The 21,858-nt window shown below is 36.2% G+C and overlaps 1 protein-coding gene across 1 annotated transcript; it reads left to right on the forward strand.

The window, feature by feature from the left end:
• Nucleotides 1-1,037: 1,037 nt before the first annotated feature.
• On the forward strand, nucleotides 1,038-15,828 carry fpgs (folylpolyglutamate synthase). Its single transcript, XM_083565163.1, has 15 exons — nucleotides 1,038-1,612; nucleotides 2,649-2,777; nucleotides 3,012-3,065; nucleotides 5,046-5,110; nucleotides 6,923-7,037; nucleotides 7,528-7,605; nucleotides 8,135-8,196; nucleotides 8,576-8,678; nucleotides 10,175-10,252; nucleotides 10,486-10,630; nucleotides 13,089-13,169; nucleotides 13,409-13,559; nucleotides 14,096-14,171; nucleotides 14,958-15,024; nucleotides 15,134-15,828. The coding sequence occupies exons 1-15, from the start codon at nucleotides 1,463-1,465 to the stop codon at nucleotides 15,517-15,519; spliced, it is 1,740 nt and encodes a 579-aa protein (XP_083421289.1). The 5' UTR covers nucleotides 1,038-1,462; the 3' UTR covers nucleotides 15,520-15,828.
• Nucleotides 15,829-21,858: the final 6,030 nt, after the last annotated feature.

Consider the following 21,858-nt stretch of genomic DNA (forward strand, 5'->3'; position numbering starts at 1 on the left):
GATAAATAATGAAGGATATTTACTTACATATACTGAATTTCTTGAGAAATTTGGTATTCCAATACCTCCGCGTGAATATTGTATTGTAATTGATGCAATTCCAGCAGGATTTCTAAGGCTATTAAAGGGCCTCAGTGATTCTAAACCTTTAACATTTAAAAAAGAGATCTTATTAAACGGTATTGATATCAAAGATAGAAAATGTAATAATACATTTTTTAGATGTTTAATTCATTGTCCTGCAACATTTCGAAGTAAGTACGTATGGAATAATCACTTTGAAAATATCAACTGGAAATTGATTTGGACTTATAACAACAAATTCTGTGTCACAAATAAAGTTAATGAAGTTTACTTTAAAATTTTACATATAATTTATCTAACTAACCATTTTCTCAAGAGATACAAAGCCGATATTTCTGAATGTTGTGTTTTTTGTGGAATGGATATAGAGACTGTTTTGCATCTTTTTTTTGAATGATGTTTAATTTTTCTGGACTGATGTTGAATATTTATTTACTAAGTTGAGCGGATCTAAAATTAACATAAGAAAAAGAGATGTTATATTTTATTTTGATAAAAAAAGATATAGATAAAAGTCACATCTTTATACTAAATATTTTAATATTATTAGGTAAGTTTTATATACACAAATGTAAATGGTCAGAAAGGAAGCCCAATATCTCCCAATTCAAAGTTGATCTGAGGATTTATTTTGAAACTCTTCAAGGTCTCTCAAATCAGAAAGCAACCAGAACTATGAACATATTCAAAGAACTAAACTCCTCTTTTTTACTGTGATTATTGATGTATACCCTCATTATGTCTCTTTTATTATTTTTTTTATTGTTGTTTCTCTAGGAAATGTGAATACCATGTTTGTTACACTTTAATATATGTTTGATTGTAAACTGTTAATTATATACAATATTAAAATAATAATAATAAAACAAAAACTTCTGTAAAATGGTCTATAATGCAACCAACAGTCCACGTCAATAGGTGGCGGTGTTGAGCTTAATGGTTCGTTATAGCACACAGTAAAGATGTCAAAGAAGAAGCATACGCGCGAATTACCGTTACATTGTCATTTATACGCAGACAGGCTTAAAAGCACTGAATTTTTTTTGTCTGAAATTTTCATCATCGTTTACTAAAATATGTGACCAAGAATTTTGCATTTTCTCGTTTTTGTTTGTTTTAGGAAACGCGCTGCACATATCATATATCTGTAATCAACAATCAACAAAGGCTGTCACGTTTCTCAGCGCCTCGTTGTAAAGTCATCTCTCAGTGACGTTTATTCATGTAACGGATTTTCGAGACCCTTTTAGGATATCCTTTTTGATACTGAGGGGGGGAGGCGTGGCATGCCGGGAGCAGCCTGTACAGACAGGAGGAAGTCTCTCCAACCCAAATTTGGTTATTGGTGATTTCCGGCGCGCACGCGGCCATTCGAAATATGATTGCGCTGCTGGTGCGCGCGCGCGGGAGCCTCAACGTGTTTCGTCGTATCCCGCAGAGCGCGAAGTTCCGGAGCATCGCGAAAGAGCTGGCGGTGAGGTTCTCCAGCACTAAAGCCGCGCCGAGCTACCGAGCTATGGACTATCAGGTAACTCTTATTTAGCTGGTCACCCATAAGGAATGTAAGAGAACAGCGCTTAAACAGAGCCTGTGGAACTCCATGCAGTCTTTATTAATAGAGACAAAGTAGCTTCTATAGCAAAGTATCTTATATACTGAAATGTAAAGGTTTGGTTTTAGGAATATTAAAGTTATAATGTGGGCATATGTTGCGTCAGCCGGGCGTCATGGCGACATTTCCGACAGCATGTCAAATTAGATGGAAGACTTTTTGCTACGACAGTATGAGATACAAGACAAATCCTCAACTCACATTTCAGTCCTGCCATAAACGCAGAATAAACTAACAGAGTCTCACGGGTTCTTCTTCAACCACGTGCTTGGTGAGGGCGCTGAATTGGCTATGCGCCAGCGAATTTTAAAACAAGCTAACTTTTATTTACATACGTAAAAGCACAATACATTTAAAAATTTAATAAAATCAAGAATCGGTTGCTTTGGATCTGACGGAGGCAGCTTTGTTGTTTGGAAAGTGTGTAATGTGTTTGGTTTTAGTGTTCAGTGGAGTTAACTACTGTATAAACGTGTGGTCGCCAGTGCCAGTTTATGTCATCTTTATTTTATCCCGAGGATTTCACTCGATTATTGCTAAGCAGGACATATTCAGGATTGCTCCAGAATAAAACTCAGAGATTCTAAATATTCTTAATTTTTTAATTGAGGATGACACTTTAAACATCTTGTGTGCATGTTTCTATACCATGTGTATATATATATATATATATATATATATATATATATATATATATATATATATATGTATGTGTGTGTGTGTGTGTGTGTGTGTGTGTGTATATATATATATATGTGTGTGTGTGTGTGTATATATATATATGTATGTGTGTGTGTGTGTATATATATATGTATGTGTGTGTGTATATATATATATATATATATATATATATATATGTGTGTATATGTATATTCTTTTGACATGTGTGATGTTTTGATAATGTTTTCTAAGGTTTAAACTCTGTTTTTGTTTATTTATTTTTCTCCTGGAGGATGCCATTTGTACCCTGAACACACTACAAACCAATGCCAGCGCTCTGGAGCAGGTCCGCCGAGAGCGAGCTCACCCCCAAATCCAACTGCAGGCCATGAAGAGCTTCCTGCAGCGCTCAGGCCTCACGGTATTATACATTCAACGCATTGCATAAAACCAGAACACTGATCATAAAATCATTCGGTCATAATGTTATGCAGTACATCGCGATAGTCAGTAAGCATGTTGTGATTGAGGATTCTGCATTTCCTGTATGCTTCAGCAACTGATGATAAACTGGCATAAAAAGATGTATTCTCATCTTACAGCTGCTCTGTCATAGACTCATTAATTGTATGCATATTTCTTAATGCTTTTTTAGGTAGAGGAACTCGATCATCTCAATATCATACATGTAACTGGAACAAAAGGAAAGGTAAATAGTGTTCATGCATGATTTTAGTTTTTTGTAAGCAACAAAAAGGAATAAATGTCATTTTGATGGTAAGTTTCTGTAAGTGTGTTCTCACATTCAGTCAAGACTAAAAAAAACCCAACAGCAAAACTGTATTTGTGTTTAGCTATGTGATTATAAATGTTGACCAGTTGTATTACTGTATTTTCCGGACTATAAGCCGCTACTTTTTTCCCACGCTTTGAACCCTGCGGCTTAAACAACGAAGCGGCTAATTTATGGATTTTTCCTGGGTTTTTACTGGTTCCACAAGCCAAAAAACTGAGCCCCATAATATTAGACCACTGAAATTACCGAACGGGTTCAGGTGAACCAATGAAACTCTTTATATTAAATCAGATGCGCTCCCACTGAATCGGGCCGCAGCACATCATAAATATGGATGAGGTTCCTCTGACGTTTGACCTGCCGCTCACTCGGACTGTCAACAGGAAATGCGAATCATTCGTCATTCTGAAAACAACCGGGCATGAAAAAACGCACTTCACCTGTGTTCTGAGCTGCACGGCATCGGGAGAAAAGCTTCACCGATGGTGATTTTTAATCGCACGACCAGTGTCGCGTTACTGCCCAACGCGTTACTTTTTACAGTAACTAAAAATAAAGTAACTCCGTTACCGTTACCGTATGGTGCGTTACCCGTTACTTTTTTAAATGAATTAATTTCGGCTGAAGTGTAGACTACAGCCTAACTTGCTTACAGCAGCGTCGCATTGTAGGATTGGTGGATGAACCACTGTAAACAGGAAGAAGACGCATTGTAGGATTGGTGGATTACCCTCTGTAAACACGAAGATGACGCGCTGTGGGCGTGTCTCCGTTTATTCAGGTCCGTGCGGCAGTAATGGCGAGTCGAGGCGAGAGCAAGACGAGTTTCTCAAAGTGGAAATATGCTCATTATTTCACTTTAGTTGAGAATAAAGACAAAAACTTTTAAGTCAAATGTAAGTTGTGTCTTTCTGGTTCGAAGCTCGTATCTACTGCGATAAACAGCAACTCCAATCTGTTGACGCTGCTCCAGGTCCTTCATGCCTGAGGAGCTAGTAGCTAGAAGCTAACCCGGTGTTCTGTTCTACATTGTTGATAGTTTTCATACTTCAGCTGTGAAAGGAACATTTTTAAGGCGCAACACAACAGCAGAAGCAACTTTAGTTTTTGAGTGTGAATATATTATTCAGCTTGTTTTGTTATTTATTTCAGAAATTCTTGTTATATATTCAGTTTGTGCAGGTCTGACTTTAATAAAATAGTGTTTAAAAATTACTCTGTGTTTAAGTCAGTTTTGTGTTTGTATAGACCATAACACATTAATGGGAACATTAAAGAGCGTTCTTTTAAAAAGTAACTAAAAAGTTACTTTTAACAGTAACGCATTACTTTTTGGTGAAAGTAATCAACAAAGTAACGGAGTTACTTTTTGAATGACGTAACAAGTAACTGTAACTAGTTACTATTTTTTAGTAAAGAGCACAACACTGCTCACGACGATGCCAAAAAAAAAACTCTCGAGATAAAATGTGAAAGGAAGGAGGAAGACAGTGAACAATGACTTTCTTGTTAGGCTACTGTTTATATACAAACCGTGTAGTTTCATTAGTTTCAATGTAGGCTTATTTATGTTCAAAATAAAAATCTTTGTAAAATTCAGTGGGTGCGGCTTATAATTGGGTGCGCTTAATAGTCCGGAAATTACGGTAGTTTTTGGTCATTATATATAAAACATTTTGTTTTCAAATGTTAAAAATTGTGTGTAATTTCAAGGCATACTGATTTACTGACAGTTCTCATTATAATTCATATGGTTATTTTAGATCTACATATTGCAATCCACTGCCACACTAATCTCACACTATGATGAGTGAATAGCTGAAGTGATGAATTTAATTGATCTGTATGGATTCTGTGGTAAATAATTAACATACATGATTGTTGTTTTGTCAGGGATCAACATGTGCCTTCACAGAGAAGATTCTGAGGAGCTACGGTTTTCGCACTGGATTTTATAGGTACTGCAACTAGGGGAAATGCGTGATTTTTGTTGTATTGTGTTTGAGATTTGTGACTGTGTGTTGACTTTGGTCAGCAATTTGTATTTTTCTAACATTTAAGTGTTATTTATATGTGTGTGTGTGTGTGTATATTCTGCCTGACCTAAGGTACGTTTATGCATGTTTAGAGCACAGTTGTGCAATATAACTCTGCAAATTCAATTGGACTTTAGACTCTAATGGGCAACACCAGTGCACATTATTTATTATAGTATGAGTAAGTAGGTTTATATCCAAAATGCAAGCAGATGAATGCATATTGACTAATATATTTCAATTAAGTACTCTGAAATATTAGATACCACGGTGCACATGAGGATGGTTCCACATGAACAGTCTAAAGATCTATGAAGTTACTGTCGAAGGTTAATTTCAAGACCCATGATTTGGACTGTAATTAATATAAACAGTCTGCTGCAGTGGCTTACGGCTGTAATTGCCATAAATTTTGCATTCAAGTGCCAGTCGGTAAACAGTTGATAACATCAGCAATGATAAAACTATAATGAATAGTCATGCAGTGTCACTTAGATGATTATGGGTTCCCTTCTGAATCTGGTTAACATTTATGGAATTTAGCAGACGCCTTCATCCAGGGTGATGTTCAAAAGTGCTTTAAGTCTCTATCAATGATTAAATCAACACTGGTTCGCTAGTCTACAAACTTAGGATACCATCAGTCTAAACTCTGTTGAAAGTTTCTGATAGAAAATAAACCAACAAAAGCATGTCACATTAGCGACGTGTGAGGAAAAGGACAGTTGATTGTCCATGGTTACCACGAGATTGCGAGCAGTGGCTGAAGCGCAGATCTGAGAGTTGTGTAGAGATTTTCTGAGATTCTGACCGGGGATGCAGCTATCGATTATTTTATTAATCGAGTATTCTACCGATTGGTCAAGTAATCAGATAAGAATGACTTTTTCTTCATTAAAGTCCAATACTATATATGCAAAAGAAAATAGGACCAGTCTCCTAAAATGAACAAATAATTTGTTTCCGTTTTAGAAAAAAAGTTATTACTGAAATTGCAATCTGTGAAAACTAAACCTATTTAGTGTATTTAATTGCTATATTACATAAAAAAATACAAATATATAAATAAAAAAATCCTAAATAAAAATATAAAAAAATTAATTAAATAAAATTAAGGTATGGTGTGTTTTTTGTGTTTTAGTTTGAAATGATTCCAAACTTTGCCTGAGTCTTCTCCTCACCCCTTGTTGTTCACTCTCCAATCCTCTGGATGCCCTGCCACATGTGCCTGGTGTCTCTGCTGTCCTGGAAGGGGCAGTGGATTCTCTTGGCGTGTGTATGCGTCGTCTCTCCGATAGCACGGGACAGTTTGGATGGTTTTGGATGATTTCAATCATTTTCATGTCTGAAATCTCTGCCGACAATAAACAATGTCAGATCTGAGCAGAAGCAGTGGTATCTGAGGAAGGGAAGGAGAGAATGAGTTGAGTAACATAACCATAGCATGAATAATGACAAGGTTTCTTCCTCATACGCTCTCTGGGGGTTTTCTTTGCCACTCTTGCCACTGGCTTGCTATTAGGGATACATTATACAGACTTACTTAAAAATGTATATTCATTATTTATTTATCTATTTATGCTTTGGGACAATGACAATTTATTAAAAGTACTATACAAATAATTTGTACTAAAATACTGATCAATATTTTAATGATGCTGAGAGCAATGAGAATATTTTAAATTTTCTTTGGTTTATTGTTTGTTGATAATTTGTGTATTTGTCCCATTTTAGCTCTCCACACCTTGTGCAGGTCAGAGAGAGGATCCGCCTAAATGGCAGCCCTATTGGAAAAGACCTTTTCACCAAATACTTTTGGCAGATTTACAGTCGACTGAACGAAACTAAGGCATGTCCGTGTGTATCTGTAGAAGGGGAGGGAGGGAGGGATAGAGAAAGTGTGTGAGTGTGTGTGTGTGTTGAAGCTGCTGTTTGTGCTGCCTGCATTAATTGATTAAAAACAAGAACCAATATGTTGCATAATTACTAAAGCATCTGTTATTTGAGAATAAAATATAAATATATAAATTGCATTCACATAGTTTTTTATATCTTAATCTGATGTTCTTTCATCGCACTATTTTGTTTTTAAATACATGCCGTCACTTTTGTTACAAAAAATACTTATATGGTCTTCCAATTTTTTTGCTCATAGTAATTAATATGTCTACCCCAAAACAATAACCACAGTAAACAAATGAAAGATTTTCATTGTGGGACCAGACAGATGTTCTTGTAAGGATGAATACTGTCAGTATTCTCATTCTTGTGGGGCCAAATGTTTTCTCTTTAGTGAAAGCTGACTAAATTAATTTATCTTGTTACCTGTTGAACTTTAGGATGTGCATGGTGGAAGTATGCCAGCGTATTTTCGCTTCCTGACCATCCTTGCCTTCCATGTTTTCCTGCAGGAAAAGGTGAGTGACCTCATGTCACTTCAGTTATAATGTTGTTGCTGTATATCTGTTATCTTAAGGTTCTGTTTTGCTTTTTTCAGAAATACTGTAACGGTGTAAAAATGTATAGTCTGAAAGTCATAATGTTGACTTACACATTTATTTGTTTGCTTCTCTGTTTATATTTTAATGGTTTTGTTATAACACTACAGAGGTGAAATGAGCATATACGATAATTTATGTAAGCCGCAGGTTCATTTTCCAAGTGAATAAATCGATATAAATAAAATTATTATCTAGTGATTCTGATGTGTTTTGCTTTTTTGGGAAAACAGTTTTCTCCAAAAGTAAATATAAACGTTAGGCTTGACAGAGTTTTGTGAATGCTAGCTTCTGCAATTCGTATTTCAACATGATTTCAACACTGACTTGGAACCCTGACCAGGAATTCTGTCTAGCAAATGTGACCTTTGCCTTTCACTGTATGCACAGATAACTTTAATCTGGTTGTGTGTGTGTGTGTGTGTGTGCGTGTGTGTGTGTTGTAAAGGTGGACGTAGCAATCATTGAGGTGGGAATAGGTGGTGCTTATGACTGTACCAACATAATCAGGTGAGACAAACCAATGATACAGTCACTTGTCACAGTGTATTTTCTAAATAAATAATGTCGCTAGCAGAAAAATAACTATATACAAAAACTTAATAAAATAAAATTGAGGGCAAACATGAACATGGATGATTAAAATGAAGAGAAAATCCTTTAAAAATTGACAAACTTTGACTAAAGTGTACAATGACTAATGCATACCATCACACAGGATTGTTCTCAATAGATATTTCGGTAAATAGAAATTTCTTCTTTATTTTGACTCGAGAGTACTGTTTAAAAGCACACACACGCGCACACACACGTGTCCAAGCATGAATCTTTTCCACAAGCATATTATTATACTATATTATTTTGTTTAACGCTATGTGTATGTTTGCAGGAGGCCATGGGTATGTGGCATTTCATCGTTGGGCATTGACCACACCAGCATTCTTGGGGATACAATTGAGAAGATTGCCTGGCAGAAAGGAGGAATATTTAAGGTGTGTCTGTGTGTAGTGTCTTAAGAGTGAATGATTCCTCAGAACAGTGTTTTTCAACCTTTTTTGACCCACAGTACACTTTTTTCAATGAAAAAATCACAAGGCACACCACCAACCAAAAATATAAAAAAAAAAAATGACACTCTGTAGCCTTTTACAATATATATAATTACAATATTGTCTCTCAATTTATTTATATTCACTAAGTGTAAAATCTTGGCCTGTTTGGATGAACACAGCTGATATTCTGGTGGGAATTGAAGAAAGACACCCACAAAGCTTTTCATCAACAGCTCTTAGTCTCTCTGTTTTTAGTTTTTATAGCGGTCAGGCTTAAAAAGCTCACCTCACAGATATGTCTTGGAAAATGGGAGCAATGTCAAAATAGCTTTGTTTGACAGAATGGGGAAATCTGGCAGCAGTTAGCCAAAAACTGTCCAAAAGTAGATCACCAAAGCTTGGCTTTAAACCATGATTTTGTCTCAGTTCTGTTAGTTCCTCCTGCTCCTGCAAAATCATGTCCTTTCCAAAAGCTGTTGATTTCCTCACACAAAGAAGCAAGAATGCAACTTTTCAAAGGTCTTCACAAAGTTTACCATGCGCACATCATCCAACACAGAAACTAGGTCTGCTTGTAAAGTCTTGGCAACGAGGGCCTCACGGTGTAAAAAACAGTGTGTAACAATCACATTTGAGTTTCTTTCCTTCACTCTGCTTACAAAGCCTTTGGTGCGTCCAACCATGGCTGTGGTTCTATCAGAGCAATTTTTCCCAGTTAAGTCCTCCTTTTTCAAGATATTCTGATGTGACCTGAAAAATTTCCTCTCTAGTTGCTTTTTCTGGCAATGCCTAGCGAAATTTTCTTTGATGGCGTCTCCATCCACAAATGTACATTGGCCAAGAGTTGAGTATGCCCACTATTATCCTTAGACTCAAGTTGCAACGAAAATTTCTTACTGATGCGTATCTTCATCTGGGTTCGAATTTTATCCAGGGCCCAGTTCGGAGTTAAAATTTTTCCCTTTCCAAAACACAGTCACTCTCATTGTCACTATAGTCCTGCCAGCAACAATACTACTGTCACCGCTACCTGTCGCATGCATGCATCACCAATTCTCTTGTCTCGAAGTACAATCAACACAGTACAGTCAATTAGCTTACCTGTTGCCACCTACTGATATGGAAGAGTAATACATAATTACTCTGTCAGTGACCCAGACACTCGAAAATGACATAATATTTGCAGAAAATAATGAATTCGTTTTCAAAAAATGTTTCGACCAATTAGGTATAATTGGGTAATTTCCCACGATACACCTGACGATCTCTCAGGGAACACTAGTGTGCCACGGCACAGCGGTTAAAAAACACTGCATTAGAATGTACGTGTCTTGTGTTTTTATTTATTTGCAAAATTCTAAATGTAACTCCAGTCTTGTGAAATAAGATTGAGATGGTCTTTGGTCTTATGGTTGTGTTTGTGTCTATGGTCACAGCCTGGGGTTCCAGCATTCATTGTGAAACAACCTGAGGGACCAATGGCAGTTCTTCAGGAGAGAGCAGAAGAGATTGGGGTGAGAAGTTTATAATAATAGTTATTTTTATAATATAAATATATTATTATAATAGTATTATAATAATAATATATAATATATTTATTATAACAGTTAAAATAATTGTTGAAATAAACTATATATCAGGGTTTTTGCTTTGTTATAGAGTTTAAGATGATTTGCTTTTACACTTAGGTTTATGTCCTCAGAAGGTAATTAATCTATTATACTTGTCTTGGTGGGTGTGTCTGTAGTGCCCATTGAATGTGTGCCCTGAGTTGGCACAGTACCAGAGCTCAGAGGCATTGAAATTGGGTCTGGCTGGAAAGCACCAGTACTCCAATGCCTCACTTGCTTTACAGCTCACACACAACTGGCTCCAGAGGCGCTGCAGTACAGGTAAGTGTAACTGTGTTTCTCTCATGATGGAAAATATGATTTTTTTTTACACACATATATATTATTTACAGTGGTGTGAAAGTGTTTGCCCCCTTCCTGAGTTCTTTTTTTTTTTTTGCATGTTTGTCACACTTTAATGTTTCAGATCATCAAAACTAATTTAAATATTAGTAAAAGACAACAAAATTGAACACAACATGCAGGTTTTAAATGGAGGTTTTTATTATTGAGGGAAAACAAAACCCAAAACTTCATGGCCTTGTGTGAAAAAGTGTTTGCCCCTGTTAAAACTGTGGTTTATCACACAATTCACTGTGGTTCAATTTCTCTGGCCACACCCAGGCCTGATTACTGCCACACCTGTTTGCAATCAAGAAATCTCTTAAATAAGACCTGCCTGACAAAATGAAGTAGACCAAAAGATCCTCAACAGCTAGACAGCATGCCGAGATCCAAAGAAATTCAGAAACAAAGGAGAAAGAAAGTAATTGAGATCTATCAGTCTGGAAAAGGTTTTAAAGCCATTTCTTTGGGACTCCAGCGAACAGTGAGAGACATTATTCACAAATGGCAAAAACATGGAACAGTGGGGAACCTTCCTAGGAGTGGGCTGCCGACCAAAATTTCCCCAAGAGCACAGCGACGACTCATCAAAGAGGTCACAAAAGACCCCAGAACAACATCCAAAAAACTGCAGGCCTCACTTGCCTCAGTTAAGGTCAGTGTTCATGACTCCACCATAAGAAAGAGACTGGGCAAAAATGGTCTGCATTTTGCCAGAAAACATCTCGATGATCCCCAAGACTTTTAGGAAAATACTCGACTGACGAGACAAAAGTTGAACTTTTTGGAAGGTGTGTGTCCCATTACGTCTGGTGTAAAAGTAACACAGCATTTCAGAAAAAGAACATTATACCAACAGTAAAATGTGGTGGTGTTAGTATGATGGTCTGGGGCTGTTTTGCTGCTTCAGGGCCTAGAAGACTTGCTGTGATAAATAAAACCATGAATTCTGCTGTTTACCAAAAAATCCTGAAGGAGAATGTTCGGCCATCTGTTCGTGACTCAAGCTGAAGTGAACTTGGGTTCTGCAGCAGGACAATGATTCAAAACACACCAGCAAGTCCACCTCTGAATGGCTGAAGAAAAACTAAATAATGACTTTGGAGTGGCCTAGTCAAAGTAATGACCTGAATCCTATTGAGATGCTGTGGCATGACCTTCAAAAGGTTCTTGCTCGAAAACCCTCTAATGTGGCTGAATTACAACAGTTCTGCATAGATGAGTGGATAAAAATCTTTCCACAGTGCTGTAACACAGTGGTCCCCAACACCTGGGCTGCGGACCGGCACCGGTCCGTGGTTCAATTGGTACCGGGCCGCACATAAAGAATACATAACTTACATTATTAGCATTTTATTTATTACCTGATTCTGAACAATGTTTTATTTTTGAAAATTACCGGATTCCCTCCGCCACATCTGTCTATTACTTACTCTTGATGCATGTGATGATGCCTCGGTCACACGTCTTACCTCCATCCTCTACCTTCTTAAAGGGGCTGCTCCAGCCACTCACACATAATACATTACCGCTAAACTGAAACCCCCCAAGCTAGCAAAATAAACAAAAAATGCCATTTTTATGCCATTCGTATCATTTTATTTTGTTGTATTTATCCGCCACACCTTCAAGGCTGGTTTGTGAAAATATTGTCTGACATTAAACCGTGGCGCAAAAAAAGGTTGGGGACCACTGCTGTAACAGACTTATCGCAAGTTATCGCAAACGCTTGATTGCAGTAGTTGCTGGTAAGTGTGGCCCAACCAGTTATTAGGTTTAGGGGCAAACACTTTTTCACACATGGCCATGGTTTTTTGGATTTTGTTTTCCCTTAATAATAAAAACCTTCATTTAAAAACTGCATGTTGTGTTTACTTGTGTTATCTTTTACTAATATGTAAATTAGTTTGATGATCTGAAACATTAAAGTGTGACAAACATGCAAAACAAATAAAAAATCAGGAAGGGGCAAACACTTTTTCAGACCACTGTATGTATGTATTTTGCAAAGCATAATTAACCACTTATTTTAATAATTACAATTACAAATTATGCTTTGCAAAAAGGTTGCTGCTCAAATTCTGTCTGATAATTGCATACAGATACACTGAAATGTTCCTTAAGTATTGAGTTTACTTTTCCTATAAATACAGCTTTTAATCAATGATTGTGAGACCATACAGTATTCTTGTTGCTAATGGTAATGTTTTTAATTGTGGTAAGACTTGTGCAAAATTATTATATCTGTGACAGTGGGTGATCATTATACTCTTGAATTATATTGGGTCATTGAGGTATTGAGTCATTGCCTGATCCAGTAGTCTACAGATCTAAATAAGCTTTCCTTTTGTTTATAAGTATTCTCTCAATTAATAATTTTTTTTCTCTCTGAAAGGTCCAGCTGTTACTTCTGGACCTGGTTTTAGTGGACTTCAAACGGCATCAGTTTTTGAGCCAAGTCCCCGCATGCTAAAAGGTAAGAACAGTTTTTGTACATAAAGATTGTTTGATTTAAAGGTATATGATGCTTCATACTGCTGCTTCCTATTCTTTCTTTTTCTTCTTGTTCAAGTGCTTTGAAAAACCTTTTAATTTTCATTCTACTTATCAGCAACTTGGGAGCACAGTATTTTTTGGTGTTTCAGATCATTATGACTTTGACTTAATTTTCTTGCAGTTCAGTGTGTGTGTGTGTGTGGGTGTGGCTGTGTGTAGGTCTGGCTGAGACTGAATGGCTGGGCCGGACTCAGACCCTAACGCATGGCAGTGTTACTTACTTTCTGGATGGTGCTCACACCACACGTAGCATGCAGGCATGTGTGAACTGGTTCAGTGAAGCGGCTACACAACATGAGAAAGACGTCATGTAGGTTCATTTTTTTATATTTTCTTATAATGTCTTTTATTGCCATTAAGGGGGAAGCAGTATGAAAAGACGGTATAATAATGTGTTGACATGAGCTGTAGAACATTTTGAAAGTGACTCAAAATGACTTGACTCTTGACTAATTTGTAGTTGTATTTTTTCCTCAGAATGGATTAATGATTGCTTTTAATGCTTGTATATTATCAATTATAAAATATAATGTAAGGAAATTAGGAATAATAATTATTATTTCTGCACCGCAGTGGTTCAGGAGAGATGTACAGAGCAAAACCCTGATTATACCAATTATACATGAATGTATAAGGAAAGTTGAGATCACTCTGATAAAAATTGTGAAATGCATTGAATTAATAGAATAATTATAAGACATTGTGTCTAGTGTAATACCTGCAAATTCAGACAGCAAAATTCATATAATTGGACTTTACTCTCTCTCTGTGTGTGTGTGTGTGTGTGTGTGTGTGTGTGTGTGTGTGTGTGTGTGTGTGTGTGTGTGTGTGTGTGTGTGTGTGTAGGGGATCAGTGGTGCGGGTGCTGCTGTTTAATGCTACTGGAGAGCGGGATTGTGGTGCTATGCTTAAGCTGCTTGTGGTAAGATGCCAGCATAAGTTGGGTAGTTATTGGAAAAAGTATTATGACCTAATAGTTTGAGGTACAGTGCAATCTAAAAGTATTGGAATGGTAAGGCCAATTCTTTTTCTTTTCTCTTAACATGGAAGACATTTGGGTTTGAGATCAAAAGATAAACATAGATAATGGATAATTATTTCCACTTTCATGATATTTCTACGTGTTAAAATTTTTTTTTACAAGGCCTTTTATTTGACCGTATCAATTTTTGATATTTTAATATTGGAAATTACCGTTTCTGACCAGTGTCGTTGCACAGGCCTGTTAGACTGATTGTTAAATGTTTATCTTGGAATAGCCCTGTTCACTTCATCTGTGCTCTTGTTATTCCAAAGGATAAACGTCACTAATTTTTTTATATAGTGCTTTGTGTGTATTTCTTTAATTCTTATTTGGCCTTCCCATTTTGTTCTCCTAATGTATTCCTATTTATGCTTGTAAAATATTCTATTAATGGTGGATTGTGTCACCTTTTTTCCTGCCATGTGGAATTTATTGACATTAGTGACTTTTTTTTCTCTCTCTCTCTAATTTTTCCAATAATTTTGGATCTCACTAAAAATGATTTCCTTTGTTAAAACATTGAAAAAAACATTTTTAATTGAATTTAAAAAAGTTTAATTGAAATCAGCATCTTGAATTGACCCATCTAGTAGGTTGCCAATTTATGTAGATGCATAGTGAAAGCTTCCAATAAACTGGGCACTAAATTCTTAGAACATTACCGTATTTATTTACATTTTGCAGGGATGTCATTTCGATTTTGCGGTTTTCTGTCCAAACATCACTGAGGCAATTGCTGATTGCAATGCAGGTCAGTATACACTTTGAAACATTTTTATTTATATTTATTTCTTGTTGGTTATTTGTTCAACTATAGTTCTCTCTCTCTTTTATTTTTTTTATTTTTTGTATCCATTTAGACCAACAGAACTTTAACGTGTCTGTAGAACACATGCTTACACGCTGCCTGGACAATCAGCAGAGCTGGCGCATTCTCAATGGTATCGAGGAAGAAGTTTCAAAGTCTGAGCTTTTAATTGGGGGTGGTGTCCATCTGCCTCGAAGAGTAGAGAGGCGAAGTGCCTCATTGGTTTTCCCCTGCATCTTGAGTGCTCTTCAGTGGATCACACAGGGTCATGATCCTCTAGTGTCTAATTCTGCCAAGCACATTATGCCTGTCAAAGCTAGCATCAATGCTAAAGCAGCGCCACTCCGAGAGGCTGCTAATGTTCATGTGCTAATTACAGGTAGCTTGCACTTGGTAGGAGGAGCACTTAAACATCTGCTACCTGCCCTGTCATCCTAACAAAAACTTTTGTTTGCATAAATGAATTACTGTAATTTTACAAATTTAAGATTTGAACAACTCACTGAATATACCTGCTAAATAGTAAGCAGGAATCTGAAGCACTTAGAGTTTCACCTGTGCCTTCCTTCTGTAGGGAATGTACACAGGGCCTGTGTAAAAGCAGATTTACCCTAGTCTTAATCCACTTGTTTCTTGATATCAGAGTCTTATATATTTATGGGACTGAGGTTAATCTGTTCAGGATATCCAGATGCTATGAACCTAAAACACACACACACACACACACACACACACACACACACACACACACACACACACACACACACACACACACACACACACACACACACACACACACACACAGATAGACAGACAGACAGATATATAGATATGTATCTATCCATCTATAAATTGTTTGTTTGTGTGTGTGTGTGTGTGTGTGTGTGTGTGTGTGTGTGTGTGTGTGTGTGTACATCTGGTTAATTGCTTGGATACATATAGTGGTTGACTGAATTCTTTTGACCTGTAGCCAAATTACATTCTTTATTGAATGTGCAATGTCCCTGATCGTTTATTTATATATATATATATATATATATATATATATATATATATATATATATATATATATATATATATATATATATATATATATATAATTATATATAATTATTATAAATATAAAATATTCCTCTGTTGCCAATTTTTTGTGTTAAAAATCATGGAATTCAAAACTAACTTGGTACTCACTGGTGTGTATGCTCTGTATTAAGTTTTAATTCATTGCAATTTGGAGATGGGCTACATCTATAACAGTTCAACAGATTATTAAAGCATTAATTTAATATTTTCTCATGTCTTCTATACATACATAGCCCTATATCTCAATCATTTAAATGTTCTATACAATATCTGTGTAAAAATTTAAGAATTGTACACCTTTGAATTAATTTTGCTGCCTAGAGTCAAAGGGGAGGAAAAAAAAACCCCAAATCTTGTAAATATACAAAAATACTATTAAACTCTTAGTTTGAATCGGACCCATTAACACATGCTAACCCAGCTTGTGCAATTCTTATGCCTGTCATGTTTCCACAGTTTGTTTAGAAATAATAATTTGTTTAGCAAAGTAATTCTGTGGGGGTTTTTTGTTTGTTTGTTTGTTTTTTTATATGACACACACACACACACACACACAACATTGATGTATCTGGTCAGAAAAGTGGATGCATATAAGGTTGCCATCACAAATTTAACATTTTCGCCAGAATACTTCAGCTCAAACCCATTTGCCTCTTTTAGGAAGTTCAGACTTGAACGTTAAATAAAACTATCCAATGTATCTGTAAAATTGATCTTAAAATGTCCCTGTGCACACGAACCTCTGGTCATTTCCCTGGCAATAATTTTGGTATTGAAATGTAAGCAGTTTCAGTGGTTGGGTTGATGTGTTTCTGGCCTGATATTCAGTTTATACTGACTCTGTGGACCTGTAATTCTAAATGTACCTGAAAAATTTCAAGAAGCGTTCAAGCCCCCAAAACTGGATCTCTTATGTCTCCAGTGTAATATTGCTAGCGCTTTACGCAGGTCTTGCACTCACAAAGCAGTACTTGATTAAGAGTCTTATATGCAGGTAGTTGGTTTGAAAGAGGCAGATGAAGAGGACCGAGTAGAATAGAGTCTGATGGTCCGCTGTGGCGACCCTTAATGGGAGCAGCCGGAAGAAGAAGGTATGGGTTTATGTTTTGATTGGGATATTTGTTTCTAGAGTTGATTTTTACATATTTGTGTTTTTAAACAGTGCAGACTATTTAATCTATTAGGAATCATCATTGCAAAAGCTGAAACAGCATAATATGCACATTGAATAGAAGGACTTTTTCGAAGTAGACCCAATTTTAAATATTAGCAGTGTTTAGATTTACAGTAAATTCACTTCAAATTGCCATATACAAAAAAAAAAAAACCCACAGAAAAATGTTGACTGACCAGCTTAGATTTGCTTTACAATACCCAATAAGTAGTTTACTAAATTTCAGCCTCTCATTCACGTTCATATTAATTAAAATTATCATGTGCAAGTATGCATGTTGATGTTACCTGCAGTGCACTTTAAGATAAGGGAGCAAGTACTTCCTGTGATATTTTTCTGCATTGCTGACATTATTTCATTTGTTAGACATATGAGTCTTCTTAAGACAATAATATGACACAGTCACATCCAATATTAACAGGAAAGTCAGGTCTAATTCCTGGTGTAAATGACCATTTAAGTATAGTATTGTTCCTTTTCCCCCCACTCTTATCTCTCCATGCAAGAAAAAAAAAAGGAGTGACTGGAAAAACGTACCAAGCTAATTTGAATGATTGCCAAGGTCATACCTGTTAGGCAAGGATTATTAGGAAATGTATTTAATGTGAATGTTTTTGGTTTAAGCCATCACATGATTTACTAGTTGTACTGGAACAAGCAGCTAGCTGTGTGCTTTCCTGCACAAAACTGAAGCACCAAATTAACCATGTCATTTCATCTCATAAAACTCAAGAAACCAAAAAAAAAAAGAGATAAAACGAGGCACAGATTAGCCATTAGAGAGCATATTCTGGCTTTTACCGATGAATTCCTGGTACAGTCATTGGTTGATCTCCTACCACTCCCCAAGCATGCACATGTTTATTCATTAATGTTGCTGTCTTCCTTTTCTTGTTACTAGTTTAGTTCTTCAATAATCTTATATTTTAACATTAGACTACTGATAAGCTTAGTTTGAATCATGCAGTGTCCTAGAGTATCCTAAAAGTAGAATAAAAATGATGGTAATTATTATATGTAAAGGGCCCATTTGATCTGTTACTATTATTATTTAATCACCTTGTTGAATAAAACAATTAAAACCGACATACACTTTAATATTCCATATAAAAATGATCCTTGTAGGTCTCGAGTGGTAGTTTGTTGCCATCTATTGGTGTCCTGTTATGGATTCCATTAAGAACTAATAGACTACTTGCTGGCAACTTGTAGATCATATGTTAGTATTTAGCAATAGTAGAAAGTAGTTATTAGGATGCATTTAAGGTTGTCTTCAGCAAACTGTTTGGGGGATTTCTTGTAAGCCAGCTTCAGAAGAGGCTTCCTTCTGAGAAGACAACCATGCAAACCAACTTTTTACACTGTGTGGCCTATGGTTATAACAAGCTGCTTTTGCAACCTCTAAAGCAATGCTGGCAGCGCTCATGCATCTGATTTTTGAAACCAGCTTCTGCACCTGAAACAGGACGAAGCCGCAACTTCTTTGATGGACCCTTGCGAGGCCTGTTCTGAGTGAAACCAGTCTAGGAAAACCTTAATATGACACTGGCCACTTTACTGTTACTCAGTTCAGCGTTTCACCAATCTTCTTATCTTCTTCCTCTGCCATCTTTGTGCGGAGCAACAATTCTAATCCTCAAATGCTCAGACAGTCTTTGCCATGATGTGCCATGTTAAACATCCAGTGGTCAGTATATGAGAATTGCACTCAAAGCACCAAATTTTACCTGCTCTAATAGAAGATACACCAATTTGTATGGTCCTGGAGCATGATGAATAGGACTTGTGACGTGTTTGCATGGGTAGTACTCACTTTTGTTTCCAGTTATTTTGAAAATAATGGCTGTATGTTTAGTTATTTTTAGAGTACAATAAATCTGTACTGCTATACAAGCTGCACATTGACGACTATAAAATATGTCCAAGATTCATTTCTATAGTATTGTGCGAACCAACTACAATTTTTGCTGAAATGTGAGGGGTGTACTCACTTTGAGATACTATACATTTTACACAGTGCTCCAACTTTTTTTGGAAATGTTGTATATCTATAATTGCTTCACTCCTGCAAGTGTCTCTCACACAACAGCCACTAATGATTACTCAGAATGGAAAATGCCAGTTCTGCAGAAAGAAATTAATTATTGATGCAAATAGGCCAACAGAGAATATCAAGAGGGTCAAGCTAACAGAAAGGCTGAAGTAGCTCAGATAACTTCTCTGTTTAATAATATATTTTTTATTTATAAGTTAGTTCCAGCATTTTTTTAAAACTGTCAATACAACTATTTATATAATACAACTCGGATAATAGGGAAGTACTTTTATTAGGACTACATGGAGCTATAAGAACTTTACGTAGCATCTCTGGATAGTGTTTCTGTTTCAGTGTGTACAGCGGTCAAAGACCTTGGTATGATTATTGACCATAATCTTTCCTTTGAGGCTCACGTGAATAACATTACCAGTATCGCCTTCTTTCACCTTAGAAATATTGCTAACATTAGAAAATCTAGTTCATGCTTTTGTTACATCTAGATTAGACAAGGTTTCGTCCTTATGCCACAGTTACCACCAACTTGCTCATTATAGACAAACTTAAACTTATAAAGAACATTATTATTCATTCTTTATCACCGCATTGTCTGTGTAAAGCTACTTTGAGACACTGTTCATTGTTGAAAGCGCTATACAAATAAAAATGTATTTAATTGAACTATTTGGAATGTTTGGAGTTTTGCCTGATGAAACTGGTAATGATATCAGGCTTTACCATATTTTTACTAAAAAGAAATGGCTGCTAGTGCAAGTATAATAAATGTTGGTACATTTAAAGTCATTAGTATTAACAAACTGCTGAATCTCGCACAGTATTGTTTTGAATGGCAGTATAACTTAATTAAATTCTATTATTATAATTTTTTTATAGCGCTTCTTGCAGTGGACATTGTGTCAAAGCAGCTTTACACAAATAATACGGTGATAAACTTGTATAAAAGAGTGTTTAATTTTAGTGCCTATAAGTTTGTTCTTTATAATTGTAAGTTTATCCCGAATAAGCAAGCCAGTGGTGACTGTTGCAAGGAAAACCTCCCTGATATGGCATGAGGAAAAAACCTTGAGAGGAGCCAGACTCAAAAGATAAACCCATGCTCATCTGGGTGGCACCGAATGTCCATTTATTACAGGTCTATCATTATTGTGCAGTGATGGGCACTTAAATGCAAAACTGTTCATGCAACCTGTGGTCCTGAGCAATTGAAGTAAACTGTTGATATTAATTACAGGAAAGATTTTAATATTATACCATCAGGAAAGAGGTTCTGAAACATTCGGGCCCTCACATCCAGAGTGCAACAGTTTTTTTCCTCAAGCCATCAGGCTTCTCAACACAGAATTGAACTGTATCAAACTCACACACACCCTCACTCAAATGTGTGTTGCTGAACTGTTACAACATAAACTCAAACACACACTCAATACTCATTTAAATTCATAAACATCCATGTCTTCAGCACCACCCATATTATAATCATATTATACTGTTTACATGCAATTTTGCACACCTCTTGGTTGCTGCTTCTTGTTGTTTTTGCACAACGTTGTGTTTATGTTTACAAATACACTCTTGTTTATAGTTATAGTCTGGTGCACTACCCTTTGGCTTGCACTGTTTGCACCAGGTTGCACATGATGCACTTTATGTGGCTAAAACAACTTACTTCAGTCCTTAGCTCTGTGTTCTGTTATGTAGCTCTATGTTGTGTTATGTAGCTCTATGTTGTTTTATGTAGCACTAGGGTTCTGGAGAAACGTTGTCTCATTTCACTGTGTACAGCATCAGCTATATATGCTTGGAATGACAATAAAAGCTTTTTGACGACTTGACTACAGTACAAATCCACCCTCAAAATTCTTGAGTTGCACAGTAAAAGGATTGTTAACTCATTCAAGGGAGAGAGAAAGAGGCTTATTGCTAAAACTTAATTCTTTACTGCTATAGCTCGATCCCCAAACACCACATGCCCACTGTAAACTCTATGGAAACCATGCCCCCATGTGGCATCTGGTGCAGTATACAAGTTTTACTTAAATCATCCTGACCATGGAGGCACAATGCATTTTATATTACACTTGTTTAAAAATGATACTGCCTGGTAAACTACATCAAATTTAAATGTCATCTGGCTATGAGAAGGAATGATTTATAATAAATAGAAGAAGCCCAACAGATAATAACACCAGAAACATGTAGTGGAAATGAAACACTGTCTGTACTGTGTAAAATGCATTATGGCACAGTTTAAATCGGTCAGAAATAAAATGTTACCCAAAGACTCACTTGTTGACACACACATTGTGGTATATTAGAAGAATGAAGACAGAGCATCGTTCACTTTTGTCTTAGAGAGAAGACATGCTCGAAATCTTCTCTCCTGCATATGAGTACATTTAAATACCATAATTATTTCATTTCTTTAAATAGCTGTTACTTCAGCTTTTGTAATGAATTGATATAA

The sequence above is a fragment of the Silurus aristotelis genome (genome assembly GCF_946808225.1).
Source record: "Silurus aristotelis genome assembly, chromosome: 16".
Classification (NCBI taxonomy): Eukaryota; Metazoa; Chordata; class Actinopteri; order Siluriformes; family Siluridae; genus Silurus; species Silurus aristotelis.

Coding starts and splice junctions, on each gene's coding strand:
- fpgs (XM_083565163.1), top strand. CDS start 1,463: ATGATTGCGCTGCTGGTGCGCGCGCGCGGGAGCCTCAACGTGTTTCGT. Junction 7,606..8,134: donor ATGTTTTCCTGCAGGAAAAG/GTGAGTGACCTC, acceptor TGTGTTGTAAAG/GTGGACGTAGCAATCATTGA. Junction 8,679..10,174: donor AGAAAGGAGGAATATTTAAG/GTGTGTCTGTGT, acceptor CTATGGTCACAG/CCTGGGGTTCCAGCATTCAT.